Genomic DNA, 12426 nt, shown 5'->3' with positions numbered 1-12426 from the left:
GAGGGATTGGGGGCAGGAGGAGAAGGGGACGACAGAGGATGAGATGGCTGGATGGCATTACCGACTCGACAGACGTGAGTTTGAGTGAACTCCAGGCATTGGTGATGGACAGGGAGGCCTGGCGTGGTGCAATTCATGGGGTCGCAAAGAGATGGACATGACTGAGCGACTGAACTGAACTGAAATACTTCACAACATTGTAGTGGTTTTTGCCATACGTTGATATGAATCAGCCATGGGTGTACATGTGTTCCCCATCCTGAACCTCCTTCCCACCTCCCTCCCCATCCTATCCCTCAGGGTCATCCCAGGGAACCAGCCCTGAGCACCCTGTCTCACACTGAACTGGACTGGCGATCTATTTCACATATGATAATATACATGTTTCAATGCTATTCTCTCAAATCGTCCCACCCTCGCCTTCTCCCACAGAGTCCAAAACTCTGCTCTTTACATCTGTCTCTCTTTTGCTGTCTTGCAATAGGGTCACTGTTACCATCTCTCTAAATTCCATATATACACATTAATATACTGTATTGGTGTTTTTCTTTCTGGCTTACTTCACTCTGTATAATAGGCTCCAGTTTCATCCACCTCATTAGAACTGATTCAAATGCATTCTTTTTAATAATAGCTGAGTAATACTCCATTGTGTATATGTACCACAGCTTTCTTATCCATTCGTCTGCTGATGGACATCCAGGTTGCTTCCACGTCCTGGCTATTATAAACAGTGCTGCGATGAACATTGGGGTACACGTCTCTTTCAATTCTGGTTTCCTCGGTGTGTATGCCCAGCAGTGGGATTGCTGGGTCATATGGCAGTTCTATTTCCAGTTTTTTAAGGAATCTCCACACTGTTCTCCATAGTGGCTGTACTAGTTTGCATTCCCACCAACAGTGTAAGACGGTTCCCTTTTCTCCACACCCTCTCCAGCATGTATTGCTTGTAGACTTTTGGATCGCAGCCATTCTGACTGGCGTGAAATGGTACCTCATTGTGGTTTTGATTTGCATTTCTCTGATAATGAGTGATGTTGAGCATCTTTTCATGTGTTTGTTAAACATCTGTATGTCTTTGGAGAAATGTCTTGGTTCTTTGGCCCATTTTTTGATTGGGTCATTTATTTTTCTGGTATTGAGCTGCAGGAGTTGCTTGCATATTTTTGAGATTAATTCTTTGCCAATTGCTTCATTTGCTATTATTTTCTCTCATTCTGAAGGCTATCTTTTCCTCTTGTTTATAGTTTCCTTTGTTGTGCAGAAGCTTTTCATTTTGATTAGGTCCCGTTTGTTTATTTTTGCTTTTATTTCCATTACTCTGGGAGGTGGAACACAGAGGATCCTGCTGTGATGTATGTTGGAGAGTGTTTTGCCTATGTTCTCCTCTAGGAGCTTTATAGTTTCTGGTCTTACATTTAGATCTTTAATCCATTTAGAGTTTATTTTTGTGTATGGTGTTAGAAAGTGTTCTAGTTTCATTGTTTTACAAGTGGTTGACCAGTTTTCCCAGCACCACTTGTTAAAGAGATTGTCCATTTTTTTCTCCATTGTATATTCTTGCCTCCTTTGTCAAAGATACGGGGTCCAGAGGTGTGTGGTTTTATCTCTAGGCTCTCTATTTTGTTCCATTGATCTATTTTTCTGTCTTTGTGTCAGTACCATACTGTCTTGATGACTGTAGCTTTGTAGTATAGCCTGCAGTCAGGTAGGTTGATTCCTCCAGTTCCGCTCCTCTTTCTCAAGATTGCTTTGGCTATTAAAGGTTTTTTTGTATTTCTATACAAATTGTGAAATTATTTGTTCTAGTTCTCTGAAAAATACCGTTGTTAGCTCGATAGGGATTGCAGTGAATCTATAGATTGCTTTGGGTAGTATACTCATTTTCACTATATTGATTCTTCTAATCCATGAAATGGTATATTTCTCCATCTATTTGTATCATCTTTGATTTCTTTCATCAGTGTTTTATAGTTTTCTATATATAGGTCTTTTGTTTTTTTAGGTAGATTTATTAAGTATTTTATTCTTTTCGTTGCAATGGTGAATGGAAATGTTTCCTTAATTTGTCTTTCTGTTCTCTCATAGAAAACAAGACTTTTGTAAGAGCTCTTCTCAATTATTAAATTCCAGAGACTAATTAGGAAAAATGTTAAATTCCATGCAATGACACACATTTTTTTTTTCCTCTATGGCAACCTACTCCAGTACTCTTGTCTGGAAAATCCCATGGACGGAGCAGCCTGGCAGGGTCCATGGGGTGGCAAAGAGTTGGACATGACTGAGTGACTTCACTCATTATAATATACTTTAAAAATGAAAAGCATATTAAGGAAGCATATAAATATTAAAAACAAAACATAAAAACTGAAAAGCTCCAGGTGGGTAACTTAAATATATCTACAGGCTAAATTTATCCCACAAGCTGAAGAAATTGTTAGGCTGCCCAAGTCTATGAAATATAATGGAAGCTATCTATATTTACCTCCAGAATCTGCCCTTTAAAAACATTTACTCTTGTAAATGTAAATAATATGGAAGTCATATTATTAAAAAGATTCCAAAGATAAATGCCTTCAGCTTGGTATTATTTTATATATATATAACATTATAAATATATATTATTAATATATATTATATCATTATATAACATATGTTTCCACTTGTTTTTGTCCTTCAGTCAAAACTTAATAATCGTTTTTGGAAAATTATAGGTTTCTATTCATTTTCCATCTATGATATATAATCTAAAGATAGCAAAAACTGCAAGGTGAACTTTAAATACTACCATATACTTAATTAGCCACAATTCAGTTCAGCAGCACCTTTACAAGAACTAACTTCATGGAAAGCATCAGATTTGGATCCAAATGAATCTCTTCAACAGCACAAAGAAATCAACCATGTCCAGTTATTTCTTCAATTCCAAATATAGAAAAGAGAAAGCCTAGGAGATATATTTTAACTGTCTGAATTTCAAGGACTTTTAAGCAAAAGATAATTTCTTTTGTTATCTCCATTATTTAAAATTTTTATATTTTGACAATGAAATGGCTTACCTGCCTTTGTGTTCTTTATTCATCTTTGAAAATAAAGTGAAGTGAAAGCGAAGTCACTCAGTCATGTCTGACTCTCTGCAACCCCATGGACTGTAGCTTATCAGGCTCCTCCGTCCATGGGATTTTCCAGGCAAGAGTGCTGGAGTGGATTGCCATTTCCCTCTCCATTAAAAATAAAAGTGTTCATTAAACCTACTGTCAATGTGGGGTAGTCAAGAGTCTGTTTGTTATAAATAAACCTCCAGGCCAGTACTTAGGTCAACAGTTCTATCTAGGGTGAAACCTGTGGCATGTAAGACCAAGAGGTCGCTGCTCTTTCACCTCACTCACATGTTGGCTGGTATGGTGAGCTCCATGGTTCTCCTCTGAGGCCCTTGTCATTTCAGGGATTCTCAAGCAGAGGACCGCAGAGTGGAATCTACTACAGAAGAACTGTGAATGTGAATCTGTAAAACAATTCTAGCCTTTCAAAGAACAAAAGTTTAATGAGTGACTACTATGTACCAGGCACTGGGCTGGGCATGTCTTATACAGATCAAATAATGTGTCCTGCAGATGTAGGTATGGAACATTTCCAACTGTATGCAAATGTCAGCATTGTGAATAAAATTCACATCCATCTAGAAGGGCTGCTGAGTTTACAACAGTCATTGTATACTTTATTCCAGGTGGTTTTAAAGAGAGTGTCCTTATATCTTAAAAGATTGGTAAATACTAGGTTAGCCTATTGTGCACACTGCCTGGATTTAACATCATCTGTTTTGATTTAATAACTCTATAATAAATGAGCTATACTTGTCTTCGTGTATTCAATTCAGTTCAGTCACTCAGTCGTGTCTGACTCTTTGCGACCCCATGAACTGCAGCACGCCAGACCTCCCTGTCCATCACCAACTCCCGGAGTCCACCCAAATCCATGTCCATTGAGTCAGTGATGCCATTTAACCATCTCATCCTCTGTTGTCCCCTTCTCCTCCTGTCCTCAATCTTTCCCAGCATCAGGGTCGTTTCAAATGAGTCAGCTCTCTGCATCAGGTGGCCAGAGTATTGGAGTTTTAGCTTCAGCATCAGTTCCTCCAATGAATACCCAGGACGGATCTCCTTTAGGATGGACTGGTTGGATCTCCTTGCAGTCCAAGGGACTCTCAAGAGTCTTCTCCAACACCACAGTTCAAAAGCATCAATTCTTTGGCTCTTAGCTTTCTTTATAGTCCAACTTTCACATCCATACATGACTACTGGAAAAACCACAGCCTTGACTAGACAGACCTTTCTTGACAAAGTAATGTTTCTACTTTTTAATATGCTGTCTAGGTTGGTCACAACTTTCCTTCCAAGGAGCAAGCGTCTTTTAATTTCATGGCTGCAATCACCATCTGCAGTGATTTTGGAGCCCCCAAAAATAAAGTCTGACACTGTTTCCACTGTTTCCCCATCTATTTCCCATGAAGTGATGGGACCAGATGCCATGATCTTCGTTTTCTGAATGTTGAGCTTTAAGCCAACTTTTTCACTCTCTTCTTTCACTTTCATCAAGAGGCTCTTTAGTTCTTCTTCACTTTCTGCCATAAGGGTGGTGTCATCTGCTATCTGAGATTACTGATTTTTCTTCCAGCAATCTTGATTCCAGCTGGTGCTTCCTTCAGCCCAGCGTTTCTCATGATGTACTCTGCATAGAAGTTAAATAAGCAGGGTGGCAATATACAGCCTTGATGTACTCATTTTCCTATTTGGAACCAGTCCGCTGTTCCATGTTCAGTTGTAACTGTTGCTTCCTGACTTGTATACAGGTTTCTCAAGAGGCAGGTCAGGTGGTCTGGTTATTGCTGAAGCCTAGCTTGAGGATTTTGAGCATTACTTTACTAGCGTGTGAGATAAGTGCAATTGTGCGGTAGTTTGAACAATCTTTGGCATTATCTTTCTTTGGTATTGGAATGAAAACTGACCTTTTCTAGTCCTGTGGCCACTGCTGAGTTTGCCAAATTTGCTTACATACTGAATGCAGCACTTTCACAGCATCATCTTTTAGGATTCGAAATAGCTCAACTGGAATTCCATCGTGTCCACTACCTTTGTTTGTAGTGATGCTTCCTAAGGCCCATCTGTCTTCACGTTCCAGGATGTCCGACTCTAGGTGAGTGTGAGTGATCACAACTTTGTGTATAAAATGCACAAAACCTCTCACTCTAGTCTAACATTCTCCATATATTAGTTATATGAAAGGAAGTAAAGGTTTAGTATCCTCTACCTCATCTCCTTTCATAACAAACATTTAACCATAAAAGCCTCTTTACTTATTTGGATCTTGATCAGGAAATAGAAGTTTGTTTTCCGTCTCAGGTACAAAACATATATAAAACATACTCCCTTGTTTCCTTTTATTTTGTCATTAAAACTAATTTTAATATCCAAAATGAACTGGTAGAATATTTTGCGGTTTGTTCTCAAGCATGGTATGGCCAGTTTAGTGTGGGACACACCAAAAAACCTGCATTTCAGATTTTCAACCTTCACAAGAGTTAACTGGCCAACCAGATGGCAACTCCACCATGACACAGCTCCCTCCCTTTATTTTAAACAAATCTAAGTACAATACCATTTAATTTTAACCTTCTGGTATTTGATACCTAGGCAAATCTCCATTATTCTAAGACTTCAAACCTAGAAGTGACACTGTAATTTCCAATATTAACCAACCACTTACCATCTTTTAAAAGTTTCTGTAAGATTTTCACAAATATACTGTCTTTAGATACTTCAATTGGATCATCTTTACCATCCGAACTGGACCAGCTAAAAAACAAAACCACTGTGAGGAGAAAATGAAACCATGGCCATAATCTGAAATAAATGACTTGTTTTCTGTTGTGGATTTGTTTTGACGTTTGTAGTGTGCTTCCCTGGTGGCTTAGAGGTAAAGAATCTGCCTCTAGTGCAGGATACTTTGGTTCAGTCCCTGGGTAGGTAAGATGCCCTGGAGAAGGAAATGGCTACCCACTCTAGTATTCTTGCTTGGGAAATCCCATGGGCAGAGGAGCGTGGTGAGCTACAGTCCATGGGGTTGCAAAAGAGTCAGACACAACTTAGCGACTAAACAACAGCAACAACAGGGGGTAAAGAATCTTGAATTTTGTGACACTATTGAAAATTGCTTAAATAAAGGAGCTTCAAATTAGATACACCCAGAGTCTCTAGATATACCCAGAGTCTCTAAATTAGATATAAGATGCTACAGCCAGGTAGCATGTATTTAATGTCTAAACCAAGTAGTAAGGTATTTTTCCTAAGAAAATTTTCTAAGTAAGTAACAAAACTAGTAATGACCGCAAAGTATGACCTTTCAGAGCACAGGCAATAGTTTAAACATAGTTTAAATATATTATAATATATTCTGTTTTTCATAAAATGGCAACCAGTGTCTGATGTAACCTAAGTTTTCTTTATCTGGTTGAGATTATCTGCTACTGAAATACAAACCCATAGAACCATGCTCTGTAGTAATCAGTGGCTACATCCCTCATACTTTGAAACCAAGACAAGGAATTCCAGTCAAATGACATAGTATGCTTCTTACAACTGGAAGGAGAACCCAACAGGCAGAGCTAGATGCTTCAGAGGATGACCTCCAAGACCATATCTGACAACAATTTAAACTATCTATGAGTGATCACTGGAAGAAATGTTTTAGTAAAAATAGTTTCACTGCAATTTCTCAAAGCCACATTAAGGAAAATTGAGTAGAGAAGGCCTTTAGCACTCAAGTCACATTCTCTTTACAACTATTTTCTGGGCCAAAAAATTTTTTTTTAAAGTATGGACTTCCCCTGGCGGTCCAATAGTAAAATTCCACACTTTCACTGCAGGGAGCATGGGTTTGAGTCCTGCTTGGGGAACTAACATGCTGTATCCTATGCAGTGTGGCCAGAATTTAAAAAAAAAAATTCTTTCCCTGGGAAAAATCCATCTCTACAACTGGTTATTCTCAGTCTCTCTTTGCCAATGAATCTTAACACCACCATTCCAGTGGACAGAAATCCTTCTCTGAAGGGAGATTACAGTTAAAAAGAGGTCTCAGTAACTTAAGGAGACAATATTGATTCTCAAACTGTACTAATTTCCTATTTAAAAAAAAAAAAAGTAGCCTCAAGTCTTCCTATGAAAAACTAGCTCAACTTCTGAGAAAATAAGGAACATATATATTTCTGTGCAAATTGAGAATACAAAATTTAAAATCAAAAGTAGAGAAGCATTACTCCAGTGGGCCTAAGTCTTTAAACAATTCCTTAATTACTGAATAAAGAAATTAGGATTGCTAATGAAACTATTAACATTTTCATAATATACATTACAGTACAATTAGGTTACAAAATGAATTGATGCATGATCTCATAATCTTCCTAACAGTCCTTTCCCCAAATCATGTCTTAGATTCACACTATGGGAACTTACTTATCTCTCTGAAGAGCTTTGCAAAGGATTTCCAATTTTAGATCATTTATATTTACATCTTCCTCCTTCACAGCAAAACAAAAAAAAAAATCTTCATTAAGTCCTGATTTTAAAAACTACATGTTTAAATTTTAGTTATGTCAGCTCCTAATATTATATAAATATTATTAAGCTTTACTTTAAAATTTTCAGAGTTTCCCTGGTAGCTCAGCTGGTAAAGAATTGCCTGCAATTCAGGAGACCCCAGTTCGATTCCTAGGTCAGGAAGATTCCTGGGAGAAGGGAACGGCTACTCACTCCACTATTCTTGCCTGAAGAATTCCATGGACAGAGGAGCCTGGCAAATTTCCCTTTCTGTAAGATGTTAAAGTTGACTCAGTAGAGTAAGACTATCAATAATTTCATGTGAAATTGTATCCGATTATTCTGAGATAACCTGATTTTATCAGGAAGCATGAGAGAGTCAGATTTTAAACAGAGAAATGGAAGAAGCACAAGCTGGAATCAAGATTGCCGGAAGAAATATCAATAACCTCACATATGCAGATGACACCACCCTTATGGCAGAAAGTGAAGAGGAACTAAAAACCCTCTTGATGAAAGTGAAAGAGAGTGAAAAAGTTGGCTTAAAGCCCAACATTCAGAAAACTAAGATCATGGCATCTGGTCCCATCACTTCATAGTGATGGGAAAATATAGTGATGGGAAGTAGATGGGAAAACAGTGGAAACAGGGGCAGACTTTATTTCTTGGGGCTCCAAAATCACTGCAGCTGGTTATTGCAGCCATGAAATTAAAAGACACTTACTCCTTGGAGGAAAAGTTATGACCAACCTAGATAGCATATTCAAAAGCAGAGACATTACTTTGCCAACAAAGGTACATACAGTCAAGGCTATAGTTTTTCCTGTGGTCATGTATGGATGTGAGAGTTGGACTGTGAAGAAGGCTGAGCGCTGAAGAATTGATGCTTTTGAACTGTGGTGTTGGAGAAGACTCTTGAGAGTCCCTTGGACTACAAGGAGATCCAACCAGTCCATCCTAAAGGAGATCAGTTCTGGGTGTTCTTTGGGTGAAGAGTTGACTCATTGTAAAAGACTCTGATGCTGTGAGGGATTGGGGGCAGGAGGAGAAGGGGATGACAGAGGATGAGATGGCCGGATGGCATTGCCAACTCGATGCACGTGAGTTTGGGTGAACTCCAGGAGTTGGTGATGGACAGGGAGGCCTGGCATGGTGCAATTCATGGGGTCGCAAAGAGTTGGACACAACTGAGCAACTGAACATAACATAAAAATCAACATATTATGTCTTTATAATCTTCCAAACTACTCTCAGTTGCAGGGTTGACTATTTACCCTACACAATTATCATTACAATCTTTTTTTTCAAAGCAGGCTGAGAAACAGCTTCTCTTAGGGTAAGCACCATGAAGAATAAACTGACAAAACAGCCTATCAGTCTGACAAACTAACAATGACTCATTAAATGAAAGAGAAAAACTATGTCAGAACCTTTAAAAGCCATTTTTATTTTTGCAGAGAAAAAGATACTTGGAAATGTGTGAGAATTATCAAGAGGTGAGCTCTTTTGACAGCTTTTCTAAAGACTTTTATGTACTCCAAGAGTTACAGGTAGCTGAACCAGGTAGTCTTTTAAAATTAAGACATTTTCACGATGTACTCAGTTCTTCAGAAAACTATACACAAATTGTGATCCTTACCTGAGATTATCAAGTGACTTTACATACCTCATTAATATATTCCAACAAGTCCAAAGCCTTCTTGAAATCATACTCATTAGCTCTTCTGTTTTCTTCACAGATATACAGCTGTAGCAAGTTAAAACAAAGGGAGAATTATTGTAAGTCATCCTATAAACAAGACTAGAGAGATTTACAGAGAAGTTACCACGTTTAGAGGTATCTTTATAGCAAAGAACAGCGGCACATTTGGAAATTAAACTCCATCTACCTCACAACAAACTGTCTTTTAAAATACACCTATGTTCATTCAGTAGTTAACTTCTATAAGTTGTATATATATAGCTTTAAAATATCAGTAAATTGCTCTTACATTTTTAAAGTTGTCTATAATGCTTTTGAAATGTTCTCATTCAATAGTTTAACATTGAGACTGATGAGAAAGCATGCAGTTGGTCTACAGTTTACTTAAAAGACAAGAAAACACACCAGTATGTTACCAACGGTTATCCCTGGTTGGTTAGATCACAGCTAACTATATAATCATAAATGTCCCATAATACATCATAAATGTCCTATTAATAACACTTCTTTTTAAAATACTGCATAAAATCCTTTAACAGCAAAGACAATATTCAAACCATTTCAGAAAAAAAGCTATCCACTTGTCACTGTGTTACAACACTTGAAAACAATATTTTATTTGTCTCTGAACCTTTCTTCCCCAATGTCAACATCTTTGAAATGGGAATGCAGTATTAAAATTGATAATGTATCAGAGTAAAGTTGGTAAAACTTTTTCCATCTTACCAGTATATAAAACAATGGCCTTACAGGTAACAGTTCCTCAGGTTTTTAAATTAGATATGCTCTATCAGGAGAAGCTGCTGTGAGCTCAATGTGAGCTCAATAGGAAATCTGTTATTAATACTAGTAATGGCTAAAATACCAAAGTTTTTGAATTGCTTGCTTTCTTAGTAACATAATTAGGGTAAACTCAAGGTGCCTGTAAGACATTGCTCTTATATTTGAAATACCTTCTTGAAAGGAAAAGAGAGAAGCAGAATTAAGGGTGTAACTGTACGCAATAAAACTGCCTTATTCTGGGCTGCAGCTCCTAATCTAGCTATGTCCTCAGGAACCTGCTATGTTGCAGAGGAATGAGGAGGATGGCACTTACAGGCTGTGCAAATCCAGTTCCTAAAACCATCTTTCTTTTTAAAGAACCTAAACTATATCTCTTCATACATATCTGTCTTGTACTAGAAAAGCACAATGGAAGTAATTTCTTCTGGTCACCTGGATAAGCATCTTGAGGAACAGACAGAGAGCTATTGGGGCAGAGGCTGATCCTCCACTTTCTGCTAACTGGCATCCTGCTCCTAAGCAGCTCTGACACCTGTCTCCCAAGGATAGTGACCAGGGAAATAGGAAATGGAAAGATATCTACTCTGAGAAACTGCACTAAGGGCCCAAGGAAACACAGGTTGTGCTGAGACTAAGACGGTGTAGGGATGTGAAAAGCACATACGCCAATGAGTTGCGATGCGGTCAGCACAGGCATGGCACTGAGACTCAGCTGTTTCTCAGTGAGCAGCTGTTCAGGCAGGGTCTCCTGGTGCAGCAGAAAGCGCTCTTGCTCAGCCATTTCTAGAAGACAACACAGGGAGCAGTATGAACATTCACTTTCGCTCTGTCATCAACAAATATAAATTTAAAAGAAAAAGGAACAGCTCTGAAGGTAATCCCATTACTATTCAATGATCTGAGAATGTTATTAATTCTGCCTATTCTTGATTCCTAACTATGTTACAAATACTCATGGTCTTATCCAAGTCATATGGATTGTCCCAGCAACCAGAAATATCAGGGAGAGAAGAGCTAAGAAAACAAACCTGATGGAAGCGACTGTAGAGCAGATGGCAATTTCAGAGACAGAAGTCCCCCAAATCTGAAGTCTCAGTCTGTTTTAAGGTTACTCTGTAAAGTACTTCTTTTTACCTTATGGGAGTGTCTCGTATAATCTCATTCACTAAAGGACATGATGAGAACTTTCCAGGAGAACAACACTGTGCACCAATTCTATTACCCAGCAATGGTTATTTATCTCCACATGATGAGCTGACAGAGGCTCTGGGTCTGCATAAACCATGATGACCTGGCTTCACCCATGAGAACAAGCTGGGTTGCAGGGAAAAAGGGCTGAGAACTGTTTGCTAACAGCAGTTACAGCAAAATGGAATGACTAAAGCACAGATATGCTCATTTAAATATTGGCATCATCCCACATGATCCCAATCTTGTAAAAACTAAATGGAATTGTTTTGTGCAATTTCTATACCTAAGAAAACACACTGGAAGGATACAGAAAAAAGTAACAGTAGTCATCTCTAGGGTAGTGGGATTATATTATTTTCTTATTGTTATTTTTTGTACTTTACAGATTTCCATAAGGAAATTTTTATATAACCAATATAAAGTTACCTTTTAAATATCTATTCCCTTCAATTAGACATAATGTGGTAATAGTCTGTAGGAAATTACTGAGGCCTGAGAATATTCTCATTGTACTAAGAAAGTGAAAGCTCTAAGAAGTGATCAAATGCAAAACAACAACCAGATGTAAGGGGGAAAACCAGAAGCAAAACCTCGTGTTAAAATGTTTTGATTGGGGACTTCCCTGCTGGTCCAAGGGTTGGGAGTCCACCTGTTAATACAGGGGACATGGGTTTGATCCTTGGTCCAGGATTCCACATGCTGCAGGGCAGCTGGGCCCATGCACCATGACTGCTAGAACCTGCATACCCTAGAGTCCGTGCTCCACAACAAAAGAAGCTTCCATAATGAGCAGCCTGGGCACTGCAATTAAGAGAGTAGCTCCCACTCACTGCAACTAGAGGAAGCTTGCATGCAGCAACAAAGACCCAGCACAGCCAAAAATAATAAAAATAAATTTAAAAAAATTTTTTTTAATATTTTTATTAATATGCTTTCTCCCTGATGGCCAGGTTAAAATATGGCTCCCTCTGCAGACTGCCAACCAGTCTTGCAAAACATATACACACTTCTCTAGAACAACAGGCACCATAAGCATTTAAAAATAAAAGAGTGAAAAATAATTTCTTCCCACAGTGAAAAATAATTTCAACAATAAAAGTTAAATACTAATCCTATGATTTGAGTACTCAGTTTTACAAAAAGTAAAACATTTTTCTC

The 12426-nt window shown here is 38.2% G+C and overlaps 1 protein-coding gene across 1 annotated transcript in view; it reads right to left on the bottom strand.

Annotated features, from left to right (window-relative positions):
- Positions 1-12426, bottom strand: part of NUP133 (nucleoporin 133) — a 56369-nt gene that overhangs the window by 2460 nt on the left and 41483 nt on the right. The window contains exons 22-25 of the mRNA XM_040242785.1: positions 10742-10860; positions 9259-9339; positions 7509-7573; positions 5764-5852 (exon numbers count right to left, since the gene is read on the bottom strand). Coding sequence (XP_040098719.1) covers positions 5764-5852; positions 7509-7573; positions 9259-9339; positions 10742-10860 — 354 coding nt within the window. The remainder of the gene's footprint in view (positions 1-5763; positions 5853-7508; positions 7574-9258; positions 9340-10741; positions 10861-12426) is intronic.

Source organism: Oryx dammah, unplaced genomic scaffold (genome assembly GCF_014754425.2).
Source record: "Oryx dammah isolate SB20612 unplaced genomic scaffold, SCBI_Odam_1.1 HiC_scaffold_6, whole genome shotgun sequence".
Lineage (NCBI taxonomy): Eukaryota > Metazoa > Chordata > Mammalia > Artiodactyla > Bovidae > Oryx > Oryx dammah.
This window is presented reverse-complemented; position numbering and strand designations above follow the sequence as displayed.